Raw genomic sequence first — 27,967 nt, 5'->3', positions numbered from 1 at the left:
CTTTGGTGTATATGGTTGTGCCAATTTTCTTCCACGTATTGATCTGAGGAAGTGGGTCTGGCCCCGAAAGCTCATCACTAATAAGCCCTGGTGTTAGTCTTTACAGTGCTGCATAGTCCTGGCTTTTGTTCCAGCTGGACCAGACTAACACGCTGCGTCCCTCTTGCTATTCTGTCAGCCTGAGTGAGGGCAGAGGGGGCCGCGGTATTAGCGGATATTTCTGCGCATGCTCAGCTCTACGGCGCGCATGCTCAGTTGTCACAAGGCTGTACCGCTAGTGTTGCCGCTACCGCCTCCCGCCGCTCAGGAGCTTCCCGCGTCGCCGTCTTGTAACTCGGTAGGTGCCGCGCGGGACCAGGGGGCCGGGCGGGTCCATCGGCGGGGCGGTAGCGCGGGCCTGAGCTCGCTGCCAGCGCCGCGCTCCCTCAGCGGGGTTGGGGCCAGTGGGGACGGGGCGCTTCTCACAGGCGGGGGGGAGGAAGCCCCCTCGCCGCGCGGGGCATGTCGGGAGCTGTAGTCCAGCCGGGCCTCGCGCTCCGGGGGAGAGCCGGCAGAGGGAGGGGCAGAGAACTACAACTCCCAGCAGCCTCCGCGCCGCGGTTAACCGGCGAGGAAGCCCCCAGGGAGGGCGCGAGGCCCGGTCGGTTGTGGGGGGAGGGGTATCACTGGGCGGCTGCTAGTCGGGGTGAGTTGCCTGAGCGGGAGTGGGACCCCCCCCCCCCCCCCCCCCCCCCCCCCCCCCGCCCTGGGCCCAGTGTCACAGGACTTGGACCAGGGCAGAATTGCTCTTGGGGTTGTATCGGGATACCGGAATTGTTTGTTTTTTTAAATTACCCCCCCAGTCAGAATAGCTACCCTGGCACGACACCTGTGTGTGGAGCGTCAGCGCCTTGCCCAGAGCCCTCAGTCGGGCTAGTGGGACAGTCAGAAATGCACCGCCAGAAGTTCTGTGGTAGGTCCCTCACACCCACGAATAGGCGCAGATCTCTGCCTCCTTTTTTTTTTTTTTTTTTTGGTGGATAGAAATTTGCATTGCAGGTTTGTGGCTGTCAGCTTTGTATCCGCAGGTATCGGTATGCGCAAATCTGGGTGTGGATGTGCACGACTCGTTTTTGCAGTTACAAATACAAAATTTTTGTATCCGCACAGGGCTCCACTGATTTCCTGTTTTGTATGTTACCAGCTTGCCTTTAACTTTTAGCAAAATAGCTACTATTTTTTTCAGTATGTCCATCCAAAAATCTATGTTTCAGTTGCATTAAAAGGTGAACTTTGGCTTTTCTCCCAGATATCCCAGATTTCTCCCAAATATCCCGGATTGTAGTTTTCACGTATTTGCTGGTTTTGATGCCTTATGAAAAAAATAGTTATAACATTTTACACGTGTGGGTTTCATGGATGTAAGACCTTGAATTAAAAACTTGTATTCTGACAGAGTTTGAACTTGTTTTCATAATTACAGTTGTTGTCATTCGCTAGTGAAGAATTCTACTAAACTTTTCTTGAGTGCTTGTGAATTGTAGCATTTCCTAGCCTGACTGAAACAGTTCACTTTTAACAGATGGCAAACTCGGTTAAATGTAATAATGTTTTCTTTATTATACTTTTAAAACTTTATTTTAGCTCTAATACAAGGTAAAAAACCCATTCTATATAATAGAAGTTATTCTGAGGAATTCATAAGTCATTCAGAAGCAGTTCGTGAACACTTCAAACATCAAGATCATTCCACTTTGGCATCCTTGGGCTTAATATGCTACATTTTTTGGAGTTCCACTGTATCATGGCATTGCCCTGAGCTCACCTTTATTTATAAAGGCCTTCCCTCTTGCAAGTAAACCTGAGTAAGATGGAGTAAGTAGTGACTATTTTGGGAGAAAGTGGCAATTGGGAGAAAGTGTGTTAAGGACTAGTTCACTATCAGATAAGCAATTGCTTATTGGTTAGCCTATAGGATAGTCGACTAGTCGCCCCCCCCCCTCCCCCTTGCTGCCTGTATCAGATAGAGGCAGCAAGGATGGGAAGTGGGGGGTACTTCAAAGTGGCAGGGAGCCCCAGCTGACCCCAGGCTCAGCTGTGTGGAGCTGCCCCTTTGAAACACTGTGGTGGCGTTTCAAAGGGACAGGCGCTGCCCTAATGACTAATCGACTAGTCAGTGCAAATATGCATCGACTGCTCGATTAGTGAAATACATGCTACTTAACATCCTTAGTGGTGATGAGCTGTTGTTAATTTGTAAAGAACTGATGGTGTGCTCTGCCTTTATATAAGATCCTGCCCTAAAGATCTTTCAGTCAAAAATCTGTAGTTGAGAAGACTGCAGGTCCTGATGGACTCAGAGACAGGATTATAATAACTTACTTGTTTCATTTCTCAAATCAGGTAATAAGCGAATCTATTTAGGAGGTAGTTGAAAACAGGCATGGCTTGGTGAGTGTCTGGGCAATGTGGTTAAGGCACAGAGTGAGAGGAAATGAATGGTGTACGGAGATTTTTGTCAGTGCAGAGAATAAGTGGGTGAAGTTCATGAACATAGGCTAGGTCAGAAATGTATATGCCAGAGCACCGTTCTGAAGGACTTTGAGAGTGAGAACAAGAGCTTAAACTTGATGTACAGGATAATGGGGGAAGCAAGGGAAGAAATTCATAACATGGTCTGAGAGATGGGTACTATCATAGTTCTAGCAGGTGCATTATGGAAACCCTGGAATAGTGATGTGAGTATTGGGGAGACAGGAGGAGGAGGAGGTTGTGATAAGTGGTTCAGGTCCCTTTTTGAAGTTGAGGAGAGGGTACGTCAGCCACGTTACTAACCTTAAAGGTCCATGGCACTGTGCTCTGGAAATGATCACTCTTTCTATTCTTTCACCCTGTCATATTGGAATGTGTATGGTGTAGGTAAATGCAATTGTCTCATTTGCGTTTAAAATGGGGAAGGTGTCAAACTTACACTAAAGGCCTCTGATGTCTGTTCAGTTTCACAATTGGAAGCCTGAAAAAGGGGTAATGCGGATGTGGGTGTTCTTTTTCCTTTGATAGTAGAAACCTCAAAAGGAAGCATTGGTGCCATCACCACACCACTGCATTAAAGTGCTGCTGCGGTTGCGCTTTAAACTTAGATGTGTAGACAAAGCCTTCGTTTATGTGTGGGTTTTTTTGTGGGTATGAGCGGATTCTTTTGTGTGGGGAAGGGATTAGAACAAAGGAACCTTAGATAGGATGTGCGGTTTGCAACCAAGGTGAGGAAGAGTAATGAAAAAGTAATCTAATGCAAGAAGCAAGCTTTCGATTACAGCACTTAAGGGCAGTAAGATGATATTTCTGTATGTGTGACCTCACAGAGGAAAGCTTTACATTTTGTTCTTGTCCAGTCTCCCCCAGAAGGCAGAAATGATATTGTATACGAAATACATGCATTGTATCACCTCTTCTTAAAAAAAATCAAAACCAAAATTTGATTTAGGGCTTGATCTTAGGAGCCTTTATGCAAGCAAAACTCATTAAAATAAAGCTCAGTTTTCCCTGCACAGATATTGCAGGCTCAGGTCCTTGAGCAAGCCATGCAGTTTTATTTTCAGAGAGCAAGAGTGTGAACTTCAGTCTGATGTGATATTTCTCCTTGTACTTTGATTTCTGACAAGTAACTTGTGATCATGTGCAAAGCAGAAAGAAAGCAACTAGATTTTCGTAAGCTCCATTAGACCTTTAAATGCAAAGCGAAGCATAGATTTTTTTCAGATGTTAAAATAAACATAGTAGAGGTGCGCTGATGAGCCAAACATTATTTTAGCAGGAGGAGAGGAAATATTGGACAAATTTTTGTTGGTGACAAAGATAAGTTTTTGACCTTATAGCAGTGTTTCTTAAACTTTTTAAGACTGAGGAACACCAAACAATATTTTTTTATGAGGAACACCAAGGATTTTTTGTTGAGTAGAAAAAAAGGGTTTTGGGGGGGGAGTTATTGAGGGGAATAAAGGGTCGGGGGAAAGGTATTGAGTGAGTCTCCCTCCCCCCCAAAAAAATGATCCCCTGCCCCTTTAAGGGTGGCCATTTTCAATTCTGTTGTTCTCCGTGGCACACCTCCAACTGCCTCGTGGTACACCCACCAGTGTGCCATGGGACACAGTTTAAGAAACACTGCCTTATAGAGTCCTCTGGTGCAGGGTTCAGAGCAGTGTGCATTCTCAACATAAAATGATGGAAACATTTGACTGCTTTGCTCTAGTGTCACTTTGGGCTCCTTAATTTTGGGGAAACATTTTCTATACATTTATTTAATTGTTGGTGTGTTCTTTGTGCTGGTGGAAGGTGCCCATTTGTCTTGGATTGAAAGTGTATTTTACTTCAAGACAGATTAGCATGGGCCTTGGTGAGCAGTATTCCCCCTAACTTTTTTCATCCATGTCCAGAAAAAACTCTACGTGCACCGAGGTATGTGCGGATGTATACCACCAGTAGAAAAACATGCTGACAGCTGGGTGGCCAGCCAACCGCTCAGCTTAGAAGGAACACTTTGTGAGGCAAATTTCCTTCATGTCCCAAACTTGACCGGAAGGGACCAACTCTAGAGCCAGATCTACATTAGAAAAGAGTATTGCAACTGGCAGTCCCCCCAGTGGAGATATAGCTCATACTGACAGAAGAAAGTTTTTGCTGGTATAGTTTAGTTTACACCAGATTTATGAACAAAATAAACTACAATGGGAAAAACACTTTATTGCTGGCATAACTGTCTTGAACTAAGGATTTTTGCCAGTGTAAAACTGTTACAAATCATACCTCGTATAACTTTCTATTAGAAAAAGTTTGTACTGTAGTGCGGAGCTGGTCTAGGTGTTAGATAGCAGCTTCACTCAGCCCTTTGCCTCTGCTGTCTGTGTTCAAGAGACTCGGAAATGCCTGTTGTGATGGGTTTTTTTTATAACATACATGTTTGGCTTCTGGGACCTTGATTGTTCACACTTGCAGCTCTCCAGGAAGTTTATGGTCATAGCCATTGGTCATCACCAATCTGGGCTAGACTTAATCTTGTGATATATTCGCTAACATTAAGAATACAACGAATATGATCAGATTACGAGTTTTGTGTATGGCCCGTATAATCCCATCATTCAGGGATCATCTTGGCAAAGCGGGTTTTTAAATAGGCAGAAATCTTAGCTCTTTGCATTTTCCACTGAAACTCTGAGCCACAATTATCCATCAGTTTCAAAGTGGGTGCATCCACTTAATCAGTTTAGTGAGGTTGCAAGTACTGGTGGACCTCAATCTTCCTGCCTTCATTGTTTCTCTAACTTAATTATACTTCAGACTCTCCAGATAAATTAGATGAGATTTTTTTTCCCCAAAGGTGGTTTGAGGTTTAAATAGCCATTGGGTAAGAAGTAGTAATGTCCTCTGGACTGAATGTGAAGAATAACTGAATAATTCACTAAGAAATCCTCTGTGGTCCTTCCAGAAGCTGTGCAACTGGAAGGGTAGATATAATCTGTTAGACAAATGAATAAGCTTAAATTCCTGCAGATGACGAAGATTGTTTTATAGGCAGATTTTAGTAAAATTTAATTGTGGCTTAGCACAGGAGGTGGATCCTCTATTTTGCTGAGGGCAGCACTGAGGTTCGCTGTAAAATAATTGCACAGGTAGCTGCAGACTACCTGAAATTGGGAGGTCTTGAATTGCATTGTAGTGAAGTCTGTCAATATGTCACATCACGCATAGTGATGTAGTTTCTTTTAATCCAAGAGCAGTGTCCCTAAAATGGGTCATTATCCATATTTTGGTTATTCTGCCGGGGTGGCTGCATGACTGCTAAATGCTGACACAAATACTATCCTGTCTTTCTTTTGAATTTTTCAAGTTCTTGTGATTCAGTGCTTTCTTGTTTCTTCTGTGCTTCCTGGTGGGGATGTAAGAGTGTAGCCGTTTAAACGATTAACCAATAAGCATGAGCTTATCAGTTACTCAAATGGTTACAAGAGGCAACAGCGCGAGGCAACAGCTGGCTTCCCAGGAGAGGAGCGTCAGGTGGAGCCAGTACACATGGGGAGCCAGCTTAAAAGCTGCTTCCTCCCGTGTTTCAGTTCCTAGGGAGCAGACTGCTGCCCTGTGCTGCTGCCTCTGGTACATAGGCAGCAATGCAGGGTGAGCAATGCGAGCTGGTTAAAAGCCGGATTCTTAGCATTGCACCAGCTCCCAGGGAGCTAGTCACTGCCCTATGCTGCAGGTGCATGTAACCACTGATATTTTCCCTACTTCCCGGTGCCCGAAATGACAGTTCCTGACAGTGCTTTCTGTCTTTGACTGACAAGGAGTGCTGTTAAGGACTTTCTCACTGTGTCCTGTGATCATTTCTCTCTTTTCTAGTCATCTGTTTGTTTAAAGATGCAGAATTGCAGCAGGGGCATATTGCTGCCCTGATATTATGGAAAGCAAATCCTCCAGGGACTATTTATGTTGTATAGTTGTGCTTTTGCACTTTTGTGTTACAAACAGTGCCATGGCTTGGAACTCTTGGAATCTGAAGTAACCTTTCTCTTATACTGTTGCACCTGTCCTTATGTATAGTGTAATACTTTTTTAAAGCCTTGACTCATCTTGGCAAAGTGAGCCTTTAATTCTTGGACTGTCCGGTTTGGCTTTTTACTGATCTGCCATGCAAGAAAAAAGTTGCGAGGGTTGTCTTGGCAAACTCTGCCAGTACTATGTGAGGAGGCAGGACATGAGTTGCGTGCTATTTCTACTAACAAAAATCAGAGATGTATTCTCTACATTGTAGATTCCATCTTCATACATCTCGAAAGGACCAGGATGGAACACAGACAGATTTATTTTTCACCTCTGTGTGGTACCACTGATTATGATGGTGCAACTTAAGGCTGGAGTAAGATTCTTTGAATGTATTGATGTTTGGGATTTTGAGGCTAACCGTAAATGTTGCTTTTAATGTAGGGCTTCTTATGAATAGGAAAGGGAGGCAGAGCTTAGAGGGAAAATATTTCACTAGATTTGTTACAGTTCCTCTGGGGAAATACTATCTGAACAGATTTGTCCTTTGGAAATTGAGAGATTCCTTTGAAACACTCTGCTTCAAAGTATGATTGATAGAAGTTGAGATCCCTTAGCAGTTGTATCAGGCTACATTAAGTAATGCAGGTTGGTAGGAGACACTGTAAGATGCATTGATTAGACTGAGGAAGTTGTGGAATCTCCATCACTGGAGATATTTAAGAGCAAGTTAGATAAACATCTATCGGGGATGGCCTAGATCTGGGATGGGCAATAATTTTTGGCCGGGGTGGAAGGGACAGGGCCTAATCAGGAAGGGGCAGAGCCGGAATGCTTCTGGGCTTCCCCACCCCCAGACCATAATTGACCCTTTGCCCCACTTCCCACTAGGCAGCCATACCCCTGGCAGGGAGGGAGGAGGCTTCACACACTCCCCTGCCCCCAGACCCTGATTGATCTGGGGACAGGGGGAACGCACGAAGCCTCCTCCTGCCCTACCCCCACCCTGCGAGGAGCATGCAGCACTTCAAAGTGCCACACACGGCTCACAGATTGGGAGGAGGCTTCGCACGCTCCCCTGCTTCCAAGTCCTGATTGGCTTGTGGGCAGGGGGAGCTGCTCCAAGCTTCCCTCGCCCTGCGTGAGCATATGGCACTTTGTGCGCTTCTCCCACCCCCAGGCCAATCAGGGCTTGGGGAAGGGGGAGCACACGATGTCTCCTCCTGCCCTGCGAGCAGCACGCAGCACTTCAAAGCACTGCATGCCGCTCACAGGGCGGGAGTAAGCTTCGCATGCTCCCCTGCCCCCAGGCCCTAATTGGCCTGGGGTGGGGCAGAGGCAGGGCTTCCGCGGGCTGGATCAAACCACTTGGTGGGCCGGATCTGGCTCATGGAGGTCCTTTTGTCCACCCTGATCTAACCTGGTGCTTGGCTCTGCCATAAGGGGAGGAAACTGGGCTTGATGGACTCTCAAGGTCCCTTCCAGTTCTCTTCCTGGGACTGGAGGTCAGGACAGCTGAGTTTAGTCTTGGCTCACCTAATATCACACAATGAGCAGGTGGGAAAGTCACTTACTTTCCTTAACAGCCATCCTGGGTCAGACCAAAGATCCTTCTGGCCCAGTGTCCTGTGTTCAGACAGTGGCCAATCAGGTGCCCAAGAGCAGATGAAGAGAACAAGCAATCAAGTAACCCATCCAGCCTTCTTCCATTTCCCCACTGTGAAATGGGGATACTTGCCTCCCCTTATAAGGCATTTTCAGATCTTTGGGTGAATGTTATTTGTTGCTGTAGCAGACTTGGCTTTCTCTGGTAGGTGCCCCATGAGTTCTCTGTCCCAGATCTGTCAGTGAACCTTGAATTCTGACTTATGACATCTTCTCAGTGCTCTGTTTCATCTGCTTTTAGAGCCCCAGTTATGCCAAATGGAGACATGACTTTTTACATTAAATGTCTGTGTGGGGAAATCACATTTTTCAGCTCATCTGCACCTCGATCCATTTGATGCCTGCCCTACAGGAGAGGCCAACCTTATCCAGGCTGCGCCCCTTCTTGGCAACTGTGTCAGAGGCAGCAGCGCAGGGTGACGGGCAGCCTGTCTATGCAGGAAGCTGGTTTTTAAACTGGCTCCCATCATGGACCAGCTTCTGTCCAGTACCCTGTGTTGCTGCCTCTGATACAGAGGCTGCAGCGCAGGGTTACAGGGGGCTCCTTCGGGAGTGGGGCTGGAGTGCACTGGCTGCTGGCCTCACCTCCCTCCCCCTGGGACTATAGAGTAGTTGAGTAACTGATAAGGATTAATTAGGTTAATTGACTATTCAATTAAGCAATATTTAACATCCCTAATGTTAAGCCTAAGCATAATTTTTAGGGGACTTAGTAAGGAGCAAAATACAATGTGACTGCTACCACCAAACTGAAAAGAAACTAGATCCTTGTTCTGGCAGGAAGCTCCTAGCATCATGCGTTATTCCAGTGGCTCTGCATTTAAGAATAAGCCTGTACCATCTGTTGTGTTCCCTATCTTGTGAGTACAGGAAGATCTAATTACATGCTCTGAGCAGTAAGTAGTATTTGATGTAGCACACAAGCCAGCAGTACAGCACTTTGCACTTCACATAGAATCATAGAGCTGGAAGAGACCTCAGGAGGTCATCGAGTCCAGCCCCCTCCCCAAGGCAGGACCAATCCCAAATAAATCAACCCAGCCAAGGCTTTGTCAAGCCGAGACTTAAAAACCTCTAGGGATGGAGATTCCGCCATCTCCTTAGGTAATCCTTCCCAGTGCTTCTACAGCCTCCTAGTGAAATACAGTAAAACTCCATTGGTTCGGCATCTGATGGTCCGGCACCATCAGGAATACAGAAGTGCTCCAGGCAGCCGGACCATTGGAGCTGCTCTGCCCCCGGCTTCCCCGGTTCAGCCGCCGCTGAAACTGACCGGCGGCTGGATCGGGGAAGCTGGGGGCAGAGCTGCTCTGCCCTGGGCTTCCTGGAGTCAGCCACTGGTCAGTTTCAGCAGCGGCTGACTTGGGGAGGCCTGGGGCAGAGCAGCTGGGGTGCTGGTGGGTTGGTCCGGTAGTGCCGCCCCTTGGCGCTGTGGGACCAACCTGGCAGCACCACAGCTGCTCTGCCCCAGGCGTCCCCAAGAGCAACTGAGGTGCTGCTGGGTTGATCTCGCAGCGCCAAGGGACGGTGCTATCGGACCAACCTGGCAGCACCCCAGCTGCTCTGCCGCAGGCATCCCGATTCAGCTGCTGCTGAAACTGACCAGCAGCGGCTGAATTGGGACGCCTGGGGCAGAGCTGGACTATCGGAAGGGGGGGCTGTGAGGGGCCTGGGATGGCATCCCGCCCACCACCATGGACCCCTCATAGCCCCCCCTTCCGATAGTCCGTCATATTTGATAATCCAGCACCCCCTGGGTCCTAAAGGTGCCGGATTATCGGAAGTTTACTGTAGTTTGTCCTAATATCCAACCTAGACCTCCCCCACTGTAACTTGAGACCATTGCTCCTTGTTCTGCCATCCAGTCACTACTGTAAACAGCCTCTCTCCACTCTCTTTGGAACCTCCCTTCAGGAAGTTGAAGGTTGCTATCAAATCCCCCCTCACTCTTCTCTTCTGCAGACTAAACAAACGCAAATCCCTCAGCCTCTCCTCATAGGTCATACGCTCCAGCCCTCTAATCATTTTGGTCGCCCTCTGCTGGACCCGCTCCAATGCAGCCACATCCTTTCTATAGTGGAGGAGAGGGGGCCAGAACTGGACACAATATTCCAGATGTGGCCTCACTAGAGCCAAATAAAGGGGAATAATCGCTTCTCTGGATCTGCTGGCAATGCTCCTCCTAATGCGCCCTACTATGCCATTAGCCTTCTTGGTTACAAGGGCAGTGTTGACTCATATCCAGCAGCGGGGAGCGGACTAGTAGGGGGTTTGGTCCCCTCGCACTCACTGGCAGCAGCAGAGCAACACAGCCCTGGCGCTCACTGCTCCTCTGGCCATGGCACTCAGGGGAGAGGTGGGACCAACCCCTCATTCCCCAGCGGGAAGCGGAGCGATGCAGCTGGCAGAGCAAAGTGAACTGAGGCTGCATTGCTGCACTTGCCCTTGCTGGTGAGTGCGGGGCATGGTGGGGGGGACTAGCTACCAGTGCCCCTCAGCCTCGGTAGTCCTCTGGGCTGCATCGTTTAGGGAAGAAAGAAGAGTTGGGTTGGAGCAAAAGTGGGCCCTGGGGTGGGAGGAGCTCCCTTCACCAGTCACCCCAATGTCCTTGTGCGCTGGGGTTTGGTTTCTGGCTAAGATTGTAGTCTTCAATGCAGAGCAAAGAGCTGCAGCCTAATTTGCTTTTTAATTTTTTTTAAGTGGCTTGTTTTAAATGTTCACATTCTCCATCTCCTGCTAGCTCTGCTCTGGCATTGCCAGTGCTGAAGACCCAGTGCAGGCTCAGAGCAGCCTGCTGGAGACACACATGGCACAGCGCAGGTCCTTCTGAGTGCTCCTCCCACAGTGTAACCCTTTGAGGGTTGGGGGAGAATCCGCATTTGTTTTAGCTGTGTGGGTAAAACAAATCAGATTTTCTGGCTGAGGAACAGCAGATGAACCCAACACCAAAATCTTGTTTGTTTTGCTGTGCTTGTAATTGATTTCCCTGAGCATCTTGTCTTGGATGCAGCATCTGTTTTCAATGAGGGTCCTGCTGCATATTTAGTTTTCCACTTGGGTTAACTGAGGCATATGGAAGGTCAGGTGACTTGCCCAAGGTCATATGGTAAAATAAGTGGCTCAGCAGTGCCTGGAACCCAAGGTCTTCTTCCAAAGAAATTCAGGCAGTAGAACAGGGCTGGGAAGCATCATCTCTCTGACTCAGATGGATTTGCCAAGGTGAATGTCATTATTTTTCTGTGCCGGCAGCTTTTTTGTTTTGTTTTTTTGTTTTAGTACTGCTTTTGTCCTGCTCTGCCAGCAGATCTCTCCAGCCCTGTGCCAAAGAAGAAGCTTTTCACCCTGAAAGCAGCAACATTTCTACAGCTGGAAGCCGGCTGCAGAGTGTGAGGGGTAAATTGTTCTTTTTCAAAGTGCTTTGGGAAGAGGGTACCAGACCTTTCTCTGAAGGAGAATGGTAAATGCGCACTATGCACGCTGCCCGTGCCCAGGAGACTCAGGGAGCTCAGAGATAACTGATCCTCCATAGAGCTAACTGGATTCCTAACCATTTCTACTGCACATGCAGACTGTAGTTACGTTCTGTGGCACTGCGCCCCAGATTCTTCGTAGTAATAGGAGAGGAAGAATATGGCATAACTAATATGTCCTGTGCTTGATGGGTTATGTGAGACAATATTGAAAAGATTGTGATTAACTGAATGTTGTTATCCTGTTTATATGCATGTATCGTTTTTTTGTATCTGAAATCAGGGGTATTGACTACTAGCAGGCTTCTCTGGAGTTGCCTGGGTCCTTCAGGGCAGGGGCCTGGTGATGTGGGAGCTGCAGGACTCAGGGTAGGGCCTTTGAGATGTGGGTGTGGGAATGAGGGGGTGGAGGATGTGCAAGAATGAGGATTGGGGCTGAGGAGGGGCTCAAAGTGGGAGGTCCCATGCAGCCTTTTTTCTCCCCCTCCCTGGCCGCCAGGGACCTCCTGCCCCCTTGAGGCCATTGGCCAGTGAGGGGGAGGGTTTGGGACAGAAGGGCTACATACTTATTGATGTGCTGGTAGGCAACATGGCAGAGTCCCAGCCTTGCTGGCTCTGCCTTGGGGTAAACCATTCCATTACTTTTTGTAGTTGGTAAACTTGTTTTTGCTTATTCTAAACCCTGTTTTTGTAATTCATAACTGGGGGAACAAGAGGCTGTGTATATCCCCCTCCACATTGAGTGAGGGGCTGATCTCATGAGCTTACCCTGCACCAATTTCTGTGCCGTGCAAGACGATACAATTTTGGGTTTACACTTCAGAAGGGGTGTTCACTTGAGGGCTGTGTAATTCCCGAGTTGTCTTCCCAGGCAGAGCCGATCTCTGTCCGCATCTTCTGCCGTTGGGCGTGGCCTGACCTGTGTGGCTTGAGGGTCTGGCTCAGCAGGACTGGGCGTGAGAACCCACGCCACTGAGACAGGGCAGGCTCAGTGGAACCCTGGTACATCAGGTGGCACCCCAGAGGGGAGGGGTGCAATCTGTCACACGTTCTTTTCCTTTCTTGATCCAGTCACAACGAACATTCATTGTGAGCAGGTACTTCCTGTGGAAGCCAAGGGCTTTTTATGTAGCCATTTTGACCTTTTGGTTAGCCTAACTCATGCTAACTCTTGAGACGTAACAACGCAGAGTACTGTGAGAGATGCTGTTTTTGCCTCTGGTCTCTCTTGTGCTTGAGATAAGGATAGAATGCTGACTCTAGTGAAGACCTTGAGATAAGGTGGTGTCTGAAGGGAATTGTTATGGAAAGGGGAATAATTGTTTATTGTTATTGTATATAAACAGACAGTGTATATATATTGGCTTCTAACTCTTTTGTATTTGACGATCTTCCTAGCAGCAGCTTCTTCCCTTGCAATATTGCTTGAATAAACTGTCTCTGACTACTTGTTGCTTACGAACGCAGAGTGAAGGCCTGTTTTCTTCCACAGGCCTGTGTAAGTGCCTGGGTGAGAGCGCCAGGTGTGGTGTCAGGTTTGTTTAGCTAGTTATATTTTTCCTCACTTTTATTTGGCGTGTTCCCCAGACTGTAGAGCAAGCTTTAGTTATGTGTGCACTTTAAAATGATACACAGTGTCTTTAGTGCCTTTGGATTTTTAAGGATCCCAAAGGGCTTTATAAACTACACGTTCCTGAAAAGAGACCTGTACATGAAACTAGAATTGGCCTCTGCCTTGTGTTTTGCTGGGGGAAGTGTGGGAGGATTCTGCTGCTCTAGCAGTATTAGGAGAGCCTTTTGCTCTCTTCTGTGCTGGAGGGCTTGTGGGGCCCAGGGATAGAGGGGATGTTTAATTTGTGGCTATTCCTGTTTTCTGAGCTGAGGCTCATATCCATTTTGGTGGAACAACATTATGTAGTTTGTGGGGCTCCATTGTTGTTCCATTTTTTTTTACTTGGACTTGAGACTGTTCTAGAGGAGGCTGTGTCTGTGGCTACGTTAGGATGCACCGATTTGTTTGGCTGGCCACTTCCCTGCCCCTGAGCTGGAGTCTGCAACCATCTTGGGAAGAGAAGTTTGGGGGTGCTGGAACAGTGTTTATAGTGGGGCTGCTAAGCAGGGAAGCTATGTATTTGGTGCTTATCTTACTATTCTAAGCCATCGGGTGCAGCAGCATTTCCAGCATCACTGCAGTAGGTGGAGGGGAGTTGGCTGTGGGGGAAGAAGCTGCTAATACCAGCCATGTTCTGTTTCCTCCCTGTTATCTGAGAGGAGCAGTCAAGGAAACTGGAAATGATCAGACCTAGCCATACTTATCTTTTCCCAGATCTGAGGAAGAGCTCTGTGTAACTCTAAAAAACCCTGTTACTCTCACCAGCAGAAGTTGAGCCGAAAAAGATAAGACCTCTCCCATCTTGTGTCTCCTGTCCTGAAACTGACACAGGTAAAACAGCACTGAATGTGTTATACCGGTATCGTTCTTCTCCTTCTCTTGCTGGAATAGCTGTGCTGGTACAGGAGAGCCTCAGCGTTCCAAACACAGGAGTTATGATCCGACCAGTTGAGCACGCCTCTCCCTGGGAACCAGCAGAGACACCCCCCGCTCTCCTCCCCAAAAAAATCCCATATGCAGTACAGTTCTATGTCAAACACAAACTGTCAAGGAAAATGCTGCTTTCCTTCTTTCTGCATATAAAGTTTCAAAGCTGTATTAAGTCAGTGTTCAACTGTAAACTTCTGAAACAGCCATAAAGTTTTGTTCAGAATTATGAATGGCCACTGGTCCTGGGGTATTTGTAACTCCAGGTATCTACTGTAGAAAGGACCTTGATGCTGCTAAGTGTGTCCTTGCTAGGCGCCTAGTTAAAGCAATATAGACCAGCATAGCTAAGGCAGGACAACTGCCTAGTGGAGACTAGAGAGACTTTCCGCTATTTTGAAAATGGGTTCATCTGGACTGTAAGGTATTAAACAGCTTTACAGGTCACTGATATTAAGGGCCAGGGCTGTGGTAAATATGTGCCGTGGGAACTACTTCTGCAGTCTGGATTTAGGGGGGTCTCCAGACACAAATGTGTGTTGGTTTTTGGATGTTTTGAAGACAGACATTTTGAGGCCATCTTTCTGCAGCGCCGTGGCCAGGATGTACGCTTTCCAGGTCAGCTTTATTTCCCCCAATCTTTTCTCAAATTAAAGTCCGTTTCACTGAAAACTGTTCTTGGCAAAAAATAGTCTCGAAAACTTTCCTCCTGGTTTTCTTTACCCTGAGTGAGCAGAACTGGGTTTTAAATCCTACAGAATTTTCCGGGGCCTGATTAATGGCAAGATCTCTGAGCATAGGTGGCTGAGTGGCAGATTGGGCCCAGCTTTCAGAGTTCTTGGCAGAGCAGCGAACTCCAACTTGTGCCCTGCGGACAGCGACATTGTTTGATTTCCTGGTGCCAGAGAGCTCCACCCATGAGGCAGGTTCTCGAGATTTGATCTGTAATATTGCTGGTGCCACTCGAGGAAGCTTTGGGTCTCTGAAGAAGGTGCTGTGTTGATCTGACGGTGTGAGCCCTACCCTTCGCAGACAACACACTCAATTCTAGGTGAGAGGTGTCTGGTAGGAATGTCAGTGTGTAGTTGAGTACATGATTAACAGGTAAGGCTGGGCTTATTGGTTAATCCTGTTGACTACATGCACCATCACCCCACCTTTGTATCAGAGGCAGAAAGGGGGTGGGGAGGAGTCGTCATGCATGGGGATCTGGCTTCTAAGCTGATTCTCTTTGCATGCCGGCTCCACCGAGCCACCTTCCCCCCCCCCCCACAGCCTCCCTCAAAGCAGCAGTGGGGTGGGGGAGCAGGTGGGAACTGGCACGTGTGGAGAGAGGCAGTGGGTGTGGGGGGAAGCGGCAGGAACTGATGACAACGGGAGGGGTGGTACTGCCCCAGCTCTCCCTGGAAGCGACGTGGCTGGAGAGCAGTGCTGCACAATCTGGAGCTATCTTGCTGCGCCTTCCCTGCTGCTGGGGAGTGCACGGGGAGGGGTGACGACGTAGCTTCCTGCTGCCGGTGCAAACCTGCTAGTCCCCTGCGAGTCTGCGCTGCACCCCCAACCCCTGCATTCACTGGCGTTGGCTGCGGGGAAGGCACAGGAAGGTGGTTCCAGCTCGTGCCACGCAAACTGGAGCTGCCTCGCCTGCACCTTCACTGCTGCTGCCTATGAGCACCGGGGTTGGACTCCTGCTGCCGGCATCGGCCCTGCTAGCCGCTCTGCTGGCTGGCCCCTCCCGCCTCGAGTAGTGCATGTGGCCCTACTCACACATCGCCTCTGGACAGCATGTTGATTTGGCTGCAGAGGGCACGCACGGCTCTCAGTGTTGTGTGAAAGCAGCACGCACCTCACTTCGTGTGTCTTGGCTTTACGTGAGTCTCTTGTAACACCGGTAAAAGAAAACTGGACAAAACTCCCAGTGTCTGGCAACCCTGTGCATGGGCGACTGTAACCAAAACGTCTCCTGGGCCACATAGAAAACCTTAATGGGCCGCAGGTTGCCCCCCACTGATCTAAAGAGATGCCGCAACGTGATTCAACTCCTCTGACATAAGGACTGTTTTCTCCCAGACACTTGGACATGGAGGCTGGCAAAGACCGGCATTGTTGGATTGTCCCCACATGTTGCACTCCGGCTGCATTTCAGAATTGCACCCTGGATGCCTTCCAGCATAGGGTTGGTCCTGCTTTGGGCAGGTCTCTGCCAGCGCTGGGATTCTATGTTCTAAGGGCTCATCTTTATGTACTGGTGCAGCTGTGTCACGGTGGTGCGCTAGTGAAGTCCACTATGCTGACCAGAGGATCTCTGCCTGCATGTGTGGTTAGGCCCATATTACTGTTACTCACACTGTGTAATGCAATTATTCCGATTTATAGATCTGTCTTGTCTTCAGGTATCTAGGCATACATATGAGCCTGGATGAGTTCACTTTGTCTTCTGGAGATATCGGAGGGTGCCTGGGTGATTAAAAGTTTGTAAGGCAGGAAGGTGGTGTATGGTTGAATTGGGACCTGGTAAGAGTTTTCTGCAGAGCTCTCTTGTGCTGGATTGCCCTGTGAATGGTCTGTTTGTAAAAGAAACGGGAAGTCACTGGGAAAAATTTGAGCAGAATAAATCAGAAGGGCAAAATAAGTTCCAAGTGTTAACAAATGGAAGTTAGTATGTCTCTGCATCTGTGAAATGGGTAGAATGCTTCAGAGGGGAGTCTTGCTGCATATTTGCTGTTCCTTGAGAAAGGAGAGTGTTTTAGTGTCGAGATTTGTTCACACTCGGATACTTGTACTGTTCAGTTATTCATGTCAAGACCCTGTCTGCATCTCCCTTGCTTAGCAGCTGCGTGGAAGATGCATGGTTCAGAGACAGGCAGTAATAGTGCAGGCAAAAATTACATCCCAGTTTTTGGCATTTCCTGCAGTGGACATCAGGGATCCCAGTCCTTCCGCACTGAGCTGTGGAGGGGATGAAATTCCCCTAGAACAGGGTGTGAGGCAGTGAATCCTGTGCTGGCAAAGTCTGAGCTGTTTTATCACTGCTGCATTCCGTGCTGTTTGCCCAACAGCCACTAACTCTGATTAACAATGACTTAAACATAACTCTGGGAATAGACCACGCAAGCTGCAGCATGCAAAGGGTTAGGTGCTTTTGTTTAGAGGGGAAATAATGCTTCTTGCCCCTTGTCAGTACCTGTGATACACTGTGCAAGGGGCAAGAAATGCCGTACAAACCTGTGCCTACGCCACGCCTGACTCTCTGTCTAGGGCTTTGCTAAATGCGTGGCCTGTGGGTAAACTGACTGCCAGCCCCTTTCCCACGCAGAGCCCTACCCCAGCATGAAGTACTCAGGAACATTCCCGGTGGCAGGGAAGATCCTAGTGCGGGAGATATTTCCAAGTGGATTCCCATAGGTAGAGTATCCCTCCCCTGGAGAAAGGCTGTTTTGAAATACTGGAAGGGATGTTTCTGATCTGCACAAGGCTATAAAGTGGGCTTGGTTTCCAGGATTCATACTCTTGTCTCCTAGTCTCAGGCAAGTCCCTGCACTTGGCCTCTGAGTGCTGTTTATAAGTTGCGTGGCGATGCCATGGTGATCCGATGCTGCCAACTGCGTGACAGCAGCCCAGCGCCTGTTCAGTGCATTCTCAATGCCCTGTGCATGGGAAATGTGGTTTACTTGTGAAATAAACCCCTGTGCTCTAGCACGGGTGAGATGTGGGTGGGTGCATCCCAGCAGCAGGCTCCAAATGGGGGTGTGATGGAAACCTGTTCATTCAGGATGGATACCAGAGATTGGGCTCCAGCCCCTCAGCCCAACCCCATTTAACCTGTTAACTAAATGGGATTTTACATCCCTAGTTCTGACCCTGGGAGACCTGGATCCCCACTAGCACAAGCACCCTCTCCCTGAGGGGAGTGTTCCAGTGCTGGGATCTTTCCTTAGTCTCTAACATATCAGAAAAGAACAAACTAGAGCAGCCTCGACTCCTGGATCTCCTGACCTCCCCTGTTAATTCACACAGGGAGGGGGTAATTGCTGGCCTGAATGGAGACTTATGCAGATTCAAAGGGTTTTTTTGCAGCTGCTCCATTCTAGGAGCCTGGGGGAATTGGTTTGCCTAAAAGGCCCTTGTGTGGGTGTTTCCCCTCACACAGCTTCATCAAATTAACAAGGCTTTCAGACTATAAACTTTAGACAAGTATTCTATCATTTTCTTGTATCAGAGGGGTAGCCGTGTTAGTCTGAATCTGCAAAAGCGACGAGGAGTCCTGTGGCACCTTATAGACTAACTGAAGTGTAGGAGCTCCTACACTTCAGTTAGTCTATAAGGTGCCACAGGACTCCTCGTCGCTTTATCATTTTCTTGACTCAGTTAAGGCCTCTGATTTGCCCAGCTTGAGGAGGAAGAAAGGTAAAACTATTTGGAAACTAGAGATGATCCTTTCACTAAGTCTATTTCTTAAGCCTAGTTTACACCACCGCAGGCCGTCAGTCTGTTTCACAACTCCGGCTATGCGAACAACGGAGCTGAAGTCCCTGTACTTAGATCTACTTGCTGCAGGAAGTTGACAGCACTTGCATTCTGCTGGAGACCCAGAGTCGAGGGGGAAGCGCTCGGTGGTCGATTTATCATGTCTGTACTAGATGGGATAAATCCACCTCACTCTCCTCTGGAACAATTGTTCGATCCAGCGGGCAGTGAAGACAAACCCTGAGAAGTTGACTAATCACTTCCGGGAACAAACATTTAATTTCCTTCAATGGGATTTTTCTTCCTGCTCTTGCCTCCTAGCTGTGCCCCTTTTAACATGGGACAGAGCTTTGATTAGAAGTCCAGCGAAGTGTGGATCAAGTTACCAGTGAACTGTAGCTGCTGTTTACCTCTGCAGCCTTTTGAAGTGGGAACTGAAGGGCAATGTGTCTGATTGAAAGGGCAGGAGAATATAGGGCGGTGGAAAGTAGTTACTTGGACCCTGGGGTCGATACTTTCCCTGTCACAAAATATGCTGCAATGGTTAGATCTCGTACTGCTCAGCCCCTCCAGCTCAGCGCTTTGAACACCAGGCGATGCCCTTGGAGCTAGTGCTAAACTGAGCCGAGGGTCATTGAATCTGCAGCACTGCTGCCTGCAGCATCAGGAGTTTGGCTTGAGTTCTGGCCCAACGTGAGCTGTGGAGCTCGGGAAATATGAGGGCAAGATCACAGCCTAGGGGTTTAGGGCTGTGGCGAGTGTCCATCCATGAGCTGAATTAGAATCCCACAGAAATGACCCAACTCTAATACTCTCCCTGTCTGCACTGGGGGCGGTGGATGCCTCTGTACTGGCCCAGTGGTGAGTGAATACGTCCGGTAATTCTCTCTTGCAGACCAGCGGGAAGCGATGTCCAGTGACCCTCCCCCACCCTACCCAGGGGGACCCTCTGCACCGCTGATAGAAGAGAAGAATGGCCCACCCACCATGTCAGGTAAGTTGCAGAGGATGGGCCCCCATCTATGCTGTTACCCAGTCCGAGTGGCAGTGGGGCCAGGGCAGATACAGAGGAAGCCCTGGGGCAGGTGGCCTCCTTACAGACATGTTAGAGGGTGGCCGTGCTGGGGTCAAGGCAGAGGGAGAAAGGGGGCAGAACTGCTACAGGAGTGAAGTCAGCATATTGCTCTACCTTGATTTCAGGCCCTTTACTTCCCGCCTCCTGCCTCTCGGCTAGTGTCTCTCAGGGGCCCATTCTTGAATCCCTGATCTCACTGTACCCCGTGAGGCAGGGCCCGGGGCAGATTGGGGGTTGAGCACCTCCCAGCTAGAGCGGAAGCCAATGCCTGTGAGGGAGGGTGTCAGGTCAGCACTGTTTACTCCCCCAGAATCGGGAATAGCTAGTACCAGGGAGGCGAGATTTCATGCTTCTTGTGCAGTGATGTTGATCGGCTTTGAGGGGACTTGACTGCCCCAGCACTGCCCTGGCACTATGCTTCCCTGTAGCCTGGTTTGAGTAGCGAGTGCCTGCACTGGGGCATGGATCAGACGCTCTCCGCTCCAGCTTCTCTGGATCCAAAGAGGCCCGTGGGACCCAGGATGTCTCAGCAGGCGTGGCTGATGTGATGCCGCATGTTAGCCCAAGGCAGGGCTCCAATCCTATGCTCTAAGGGGAAAAGGAGCTGAGCTGCTGGTCGAGGCCTGCTGGGGTGTCTGTGCCCTGGGGTGCATGCCTGTCTGCTAGGACTCCAGCTCGCATCCTTCTCGAAGCCTGGCTCAGTGGGGGATCTCAAATGAGGGCTGACTGAAACCAGCCCATCTGGCACAGCTGCAGCCAGGGGAGATGCAGGAGTCAGACATCCTGTGAGGGTGTTGCCAGGCCAGTTCCCTCCCAGTGGTTCTGCCCATCCCCTTCTTCTCACGCCTGCTTCCCCAGCTGGCCAGACTGACTGCACCAGAGTCCCTAGCGCTCTGCACCAGAGCTCCCATCCAGCCGCCATCCCCACGCAGAACTGAGGCAAGGACCTACAGACATTGGCTGGGGCTGCTGGGCCAGCACCCGAATGAAATCCAGCTGCTCTCCAGTTAATGCCCCTTCCCCAGCCTGGGCCTCTAATTCCAGGGCTTGGGGATCTGCTGCAGGTTTAACTGGGCCAGCACGGTGCCTTTCGCCTGTGCTGGGGCTCCCCTGCTGAAGTCTGTTCCATGGCAATGAGTTGCTCCCGGAACAGGTGGGTGTTAAAGCCCCCGAGTCGGGAAGGGGGCAGGTTGGGGGGTCTCTGGCAGATCTTTCCCGGAGACATGCCCCTCCCAAGTCCTAGCACCGTATTTCCAGATTGGCTGGATTCTTCCCGTTGGCGCTGCCCTGTCATGGCTTGTGGCTCTCGCAGCATTACTCCACTGGGGTGGTTTCTGCCAGCCCTGTACCCCGCTCTGTATAGTGGAGGCCTGGCTGCCACTGCTCTCTGGCTTAGGACACCTCGACTCAGCTTCTTGTGCTCTTGCTCCCTTGCCCCTCCGCTCCCCAGTGACCTCCTTCCAGTCCAGCTAATCCCTTCGGCCTTCTGGCTTTCCTTTCAGATGGCGTCTCCACTGCTGCAGTCCAGCCCTACGGGATGCCTGTGCCCCCTTCAGATTTTGGGCCACCCCCCTATGAGCCACCCCTGCAGCCGGGGTACATCCCCCCTCCCATTTCTGCAGAAGGCTCTGTGCCCTACATGCCCCCTGGTGAGTACTGGAGGGGCTGAGTAACATGGGGAACAGCTTTCAGCGCAAGCTCCTTCTAGGTGTCTAGTCTGGGTGCGCTCGAGAGAGCCCAGAAATCTAACTCGGCTTCTCACTACGGCAGCTGCCCTGCTGGTGAATGCGCCGTCCCTGCGCTCTGTGGCATGGCCGGGGAGGACCTGATGCCAGTTACCGTCAGGCCCAGGCAGGCAATCGCAGGGGCTGCTGTTGACTCTTGGGGGCTCCCAGAGCTTTGGTGCTGAGGGCAGAGGAGCTGTACGCTAGGCCATGGTGTTCTCTTCCAACAGCACCAGGGATGGAGCCTCTGCAGCCCGGGCCCCTGCCTTTCCGGAGAGCTTTGGGTGGCCACCTGGAGCGGACTGCATGGGCGCTCTGTGCACAGAGTCAGTTCCAGGCCTGGAGCACCCTCCACTGCAGTGGCCTTGTAGTGACACTTCTGGCTCCTTGTCCAGCAGGGCCCAATCCTGGCTGGCCCTGTGCATTGCCGGAATGGGTGTGTTGACTTGGTGCCGAGCTCCCAGCACCAGGAACGTGGGGGGCACAGAGCAGCGGGATGCCCCCGTAGTCCTGCTGCTCAGAAATGTCGCATCTGGATTGCTTGTTAATCTGTCTGTCTGTCTGTCACTGGCAGGTTATTATCCACCCTCAGGACCGCACCCTGCCATGGGCTATTACCCGGCTGCAGGACACTACCCCGCTGCTGGCGGCCACACGGCAACTGTCATCGTGCCGTCCGGGGCTGCAACCACCGTCACCGTGCTGCAGGGGGAGATATTCCAGGGCAGCCCCGTGCAGACGGTGTGTCCTCACTGCCAGCAGGCCATCACCACCTCGATCACACATGAGATTGGGCTCATGAGCTTCCTCCTGGGCTTCTTCTGCTGCTTTGTCGGGTATGTGCTGGGAGCAGAGGAGCTCTCTCGTTCTCTGCTGCTTCCCCTCAGGGGTCACGGATGGACGGGGGAGGGAAGAGCTAGAGGAGGGAGTCTGGCACTTGCCCAAGCAGCATTCACCTCTCTGCTCTTAGTGCCTACTCATCCAGTTGGCTTTCTCCTGTATGGAGCCCCACATAGGGCTGGGGCTTGGAGCCCCTCTTGCCTCCTGCTGGCGAAGGAGGAAATTAGACCTGGAGGCTGTGAGGCTCCATGGGGATCCAAGCTGCTGCGTGTGTCTGATTGTCACTGTGCAGCCCTGCACCAGCCTTTGCCTTCCCTGGTGACCCTGGGCCTGCCCCTGCCATCTTAGCTGGGCGTGAGGCTGGTTGCTGGTGGGCTCCGGCGGCTCTGGTGCTAGCAGGAAGCTGCCCTCGCTGCTCAGCGTAGTGTTGGGGGCGCGTCTCTCCACAGAGCAATGGGACTGGTTTTTAGCTGGCAGTTTCCTGCTGGCCGTCCCTGTGCTCCCAGGTGTTCTGCTGTGTGCTTTAAATATGCACCCTGGAAAGGCTTTGTGCTTCCAGCCTAAAGTGGAGGGTGCTGTACCAGGCTCCAGGTGCTAGGACTCGGGGGGCTCTACCAGCACAGCCAGGTTTCACTGGATGGCTGGGGTGGCGCCAGTGCATGTGCATGTTGGTCAGACTGCAAGGGGCAGAGAGGAGGCCACAGTGCTTGCTGGGCCTAGTCCCAGCTTGCTTGGCTTTGATCTCTTCCCTCCTTTTCCAGATGCGATCTAGGCTGCTGCTTCATTCCGTGTATAATAGACGACTTCAAGGATGTGACCCACACTTGTCCCAACTGCAAGGCCTATATCTACACGTACAAGCGCATGTGCTAACAGCGCCCCTGGGACCTGCACCTGCTGGAATGACGCCACCCCCTCCATGCCGGCCTACACATGCAGAATGCTCCTTGTGCTTAGCTCTTTGTTGGTAGTGTGTTTATTTCCCCTTCTCTCTGAAAGAGCTTTGAATGCTGTATTAGAGGTACTCACACACTGACAAGGAAGCTGTAGGCCCACACCACTAACAGCTAGAGCTGGTGTGTAGATCTGAGCTCAGACAGGTAGCTGAGTTAGGTTGTGCGATTGAATAGCCTTGCTGTTCCAGCCCTCCATCTTGTTCTCACCCTTCCGGCTGTGTGCAGAAGGTTTAGAACTAGGACTGCAAGCGAGGCGGCACAGAAGACTTTCCCTTCCCAGATTGTCAGCCTGTCAGAGCCACCCGTCCTACCTCACTTTCCTGCATCCTCCCCCAGCAGTGGCCTGGCAGTAGCCACTGTTAAAGGAGACAGTGATGCAAGGCAAATCCTTCAGCTGGCGGGATGTGGGGCCGGCCATTCCAAAGGGCTCTTGCCCAGTTAGTGCTAGACTGAGCCCGTTACAGTAGGAGGGGCGCTTTCCTTCTATTCCATGCTGGCAGCTCCTTTACGTCTCTAGAACCTGTGAATATGGCTAAAGGTCCAGTCGGCTCCCGCAGAGCTGTGGAAGCTGAGATACTCGTGTGCCCTGTCTCTTGCAAGCAGACGGATCATATAGTTTAGTTGAATGGTGCAGTTCTCTACTTTGCAAACCACAAACTCAAAGCAAGAACGTCCGTCTGCCCATCTCCAGGAAGGGCCGACCCACACGCAGGAAGGGCTGTGCTTCTGTCAGATGCCAAGATGCACTCGGCTTCCTTGTTTAGCTGTAGGCAAGAGGGATGTGGGTGAGCTGGGTCACCAGGCTACGTGGTATAAAGGGGAAGGCTTTAGTTCTGTGTGTGTTTACATCTGGCTTGCCATGCAGCTGAGTAGAGTTAATGTTTGTTGCCTGCCTTGGAGCCCAGCCAGCTCTGCCTTGCACGGAAGGAGATGGGGAGGCAGCAGCTCTGTCTCGGTTGCAGGTGGCCGGAGGATGCGTTTGAGGTGCGGTTCTGTTTCTGTTGAAATGCTTTGGAACCTTGGTGCCTCAAGTGTCCGTCCCTGGCGATAGCTCCCTCTGTTTGCCTCCTGGCTCTGGCTCTTCCAGCAGCGATTACACACAGCAGCCTGCTAGTGCCGTATAGAAAATAGCCGCTACTGGAAATTCCCAGCCACAGTTATGGTCTTGGGACCCTTCCATTGGACAGGCAGGAAGAAGAAATGGAGCAGAGGCTGGTGCTAGCAGACTCTTGGAGCCACTTGCTCCCTTTGGCTGCTGTAGCCTCTGACACGGAGAGATGTGACAGCTCAGCCTGAGGGCGAGGTGGGTTGGTTCTCTCTTGAGCACAGCACTAAGTAGCAGTTTTCCAACCCCTGCCCCGCATCTAGTGGTCAATGAGCATGAGCCACCTAGAACAATGGGCCTTGTTGCTATTGGGTCAGTGGGATTGGGGCGATTCGAGCCCTCTGGAGCTAGAGACCTTGCATCTGCATTTCCTTTGCCTTGATTTGCCTTTACCTGGGACTTTATGGTGCAGCCACGAGCCTTTGCCAGCCAAGTCCTGGGTTCCTGCTCATGGCCAATCACAAGTGCACTGGCCTCGGTGACCTCACTGGATGTCTTGTCCCAATCAGTTGCCAAGTCAGCAGGCTCCAGTAAAGAGCACTCCCTGTCCGAGTTGGGAGGGGTGCCTGAGCGGTCCCCACACTCACCAGCTTGCACTCCGTCCGCATTCATTACACTCAATTCTGTCAGCTTCCCTCCCACCCCTGAACGAAACCTCCGTCCGTTGAACCCACCCAGTACAGTGAAAGGGAAGCTTCTGGCTGTACTGGTATTACACTGCTCTTTTCCTGGCTGTGTGGGTTTGCATCAGATGCCCTGTTGTTGTTTTGTTTGTTCTCGAATATCTGTGTTCTTGGGAGACAGAAAAACTTGCGACTTTCTCAATGCACTTCTTCACTGTGCTAGCGAGGTCCCCACATTTCATTACTCCCCACTAACTGGCAGTGTGCCCAAATATGTAGCTCACTCAGCGCAGCATTGTAGGGGTTTTTAATTTAATTTAATTTTACTATAGTATTAGTAAATGGCTGCCAGGTTGCATCTGACTTACTGGAAATGTGAATCCTCTACCCTTCAAACCCAATCACTTTTGCACTCAGTCAGTGCCCAGGGGTCCACCACTAATGGGCATGGTCTGAACATTGCATGTGGGTCTGATCTGGTTCCTTTTTATTCTAGGAAGAAGAAATGTAGCTTGTGAGGGTTAAAACTGGCTGATGCTATTGGATGCAGAGCCCAGGGCTACTCAGAGAGCCTTTGCTGAACTCCCTTTTTCAGTGGCTCTGTACTTCAGGTTATTCCAGCTGCTGTAACCCTTTCTGGTTTGTGTCCAAAGTGCATGCTGGCAAAACACAGGGAACATCTGCTCTGTTGCTGGTTGTTAAACTGGGCTGTGTATGCACCCTGGGCGCAGCTCTGCCTCTTCATGGGGCCAGATGGGTTTCTGGGTCATGAATGTGAAATGGTTGAGTTTTGTTCTTTAAGCTGATGGGCTGTTTCTGTAACCAAAAGCATGACCCTGATTTTAATCTGTTCAAGTGCAAGGGTATTTGTATATTCAAGTAAATGTTTTAAACCAAGCGGAAGTCTTAAAATGAACTCCTGGGTTGATCTCTGACTTGTGGTTCAGGTGTCAGCTTTGTTTGTCAGGAGTGAATTAGCCTGTGCTCAGAAAAGCAACTAGTTGGTGCTTTTACATGATGTTTGTATATAAATAAAAGACAGACCCTGATCGGCCTGTGCTGTTCTTCTTTAAACCCCCTACCATTTGGGTGACTCAAGGAATGGGATGAAGAGTCTTTCCAGGCTTGGGTACATGATGCCAGGAAAGCATTGACCAGTGGGTTTCAGCCTATCTTGGCAGACAGATTTCCATGGTCACAGCCAGCACAATGTGGCTCCTTTCTTGGTTGAAGACTAAGGCTTGCAAAGAGCTTCAAGAGGATCTCTCAAAATGATAATGAAATTCAATGTTGTGAACTGCAAAGTAATGCCTATGGAAAAACAATCCCAGTTGTACATATGAATGATGGGGCTCTTTTAGCTGTTTGTTACCTCTTGAAGAGAGTATCAGAGGGGGAGCCGTGTTAGTCTGAATCTGCAAAAGCGGCAAGGAGTCCTGTGGCACCTTATAGACTAACTGACCCACTTCGTCAGATGCCACATTTGATGAAGTGGGTCTTTGCCCACAAAAGCTTATGCTCCAACACTTCAGTTAGTCTATAAGGTGCCATAGGACTCCTCACTGCTTTCACTTGAAGAGAGATCTTAGTCATTATGGATAGTGCTGAGTGTAAAAAGAAACAATGTTGGGAATCAAAGGGATACATAAGGTAATAAAGTGATAGGGAATAGCCAGCATGGGTTTGTGAAGAACAAGTCATGCCAAACTAATCTGATAGCTTTCTTTGATAAGATAACGAGCCTTGTGGATAAGGGAGAAGCAGTGGATGTCATATACCTAGACTTTAGTAAGGCATTTGATACGGTCTCGCATGATATTCTTATTGATAAACTAGGCAAATATAACTTAGGTACACGATAAGGTGGGTGCATAATTGGCTGGATAACCATAGTCAGAGTTGTTGTTAACAGTGCTAAATCCTGCTGGAAAGGGATAACAAATGGAGTTCTGCAAGGGTCTGTTTTGGGACCTGTACTGTTCAATATCTTCATCAATGATGTAGATATTGGGATAGAGAGTACGCTTATTAAGTTTGCAGATGATACCAAACTGGGTGGGGTTGCAACTTCTTTGGAGGATAGGGACATAATTCAAAATGACCTTAGCAAGTTAGAGAAATGGTCAGAGGTAAACAGGATGAGGTTTAATAAAGAGAAATGCAAAGTGCTCCACTTAGGAAGGAACAATCAGTTCCATACATACAAGATGGGAAGCAACTGTCTAGGAAGGAGCATGGTGGAAAGGGATCTAGGGGTCATAGTGGACCACAAGTTGAATGAGTCAACAGTGTGATGCTGTTGCAAAAAAAAGCAAATACGATTCTAGGTTGTATCAACAGGTGTGTTGTAAGCAAAACTCGTGAAGTCATTCTGCCGCTCTACTCTGCACTAGTTAGGCCTCAGCTGGAGTACTGTGTCCAGTTCTGGGCGCCACATTTCAAGAAAGATGTGGAGAAATTGGAAAGGGTACAGAGAAGAGCGACAAGAATGATTAAAGGTTTAGAGAACATGACCTATGAAGCCAGGCTTCATGAACTGGGCTTGTTTAGTTTGGAAAAAAGAAGATTAAGGGGGGACATGATAGCGGTTTTCAAATATCTAAAAGGGTGTCACAAGGAGGAAGGAGAAAATTTGTTCCTCTTGGTTTCTGAGGACAGGACAAGGAGTAATGGGCTTAAAGTGCAGCAGGGGAGGTTTAGATTGGACATTAGGAAAAAATTCCTAACTGTCAGGGTGGTCAAATATTGGAATAAATTGCCAAGGGAGGTGGAAGAATCTCCCTCTCTGGAGATATTTAAGAACAGGTTAGATAGACATCTGTCAGGGATGGTGTAGACAGAGCTTGGTCCTGCCTTGAGGGCAGGGGGCTGGACTCGATGACCTCTCTAGGTCCCTTCCAGTCCTATGATAAGGCAGAAAATCTTATTGCCTCTATAAAGCCAGGGTTTGCCTGCCTCTAGAACACTGCATACAGACTACTTTAGCTTCAAAA

The 27,967-nt window shown here is 49.8% G+C and overlaps 1 protein-coding gene across 6 annotated transcripts; it reads left to right on the top strand.

The window, feature by feature from the left end:
• CDIP1 (cell death inducing p53 target 1) lies at nt 1-26,023 on the top strand. 6 transcript variants are annotated; one of them, XM_014577248.3, is made up of 6 exons: nt 1-337; nt 11,480-11,568; nt 19,547-19,645; nt 21,229-21,375; nt 22,025-22,286; nt 23,052-26,023. In XM_014577248.3, the coding sequence occupies exons 3-6, from the start codon at nt 19,561-19,563 to the stop codon at nt 23,161-23,163; spliced, it is 606 nt and encodes a 201-aa protein (XP_014432734.2). In that variant the 5' UTR covers nt 1-337; nt 11,480-11,568; nt 19,547-19,560; the 3' UTR covers nt 23,164-26,023. The 6 variants fall into 6 exon arrangements, with proteins under 6 accessions (XP_014432734.2, XP_006130660.2, XP_006130658.2 ...); XM_006130598.4 differs by having other exon boundaries at nt 11,452-11,568; XM_006130596.4 differs by lacking the exon at nt 11,480-11,568 and adding an exon at nt 843-952.
• The last annotated feature ends 1,944 nt before the right edge of the window (nt 26,024-27,967 follow it).

This window comes from Pelodiscus sinensis, chromosome 16 (genome assembly GCF_049634645.1).
Source record: "Pelodiscus sinensis isolate JC-2024 chromosome 16, ASM4963464v1, whole genome shotgun sequence".
NCBI classification, from domain to species: Eukaryota; Metazoa; Chordata; order Testudines; family Trionychidae; genus Pelodiscus; species Pelodiscus sinensis.
The sequence above is the reverse complement of the archived record's forward strand: the minus strand, read 5'-3'. Positions and strand labels throughout refer to the sequence as shown.

Bases quoted from the DNA above. Each gene is read 5' to 3' on its own strand.
- CDIP1 (XM_075899117.1), top strand. From the start codon at position 931: ATGCACCGCCAGAAGTTCTGTG. The intron at 19,646-21,228 runs GTAAGTTGCAGA...CTTTCCTTTCAG, and splicing joins TGGCCCACCCACCATGTCAG to ATGGCGTCTCCACTGCTGCA. The intron at 21,376-22,024 runs GTGAGTACTGGA...TGTCACTGGCAG, and splicing joins TGTGCCCTACATGCCCCCTG to GTTATTATCCACCCTCAGGA.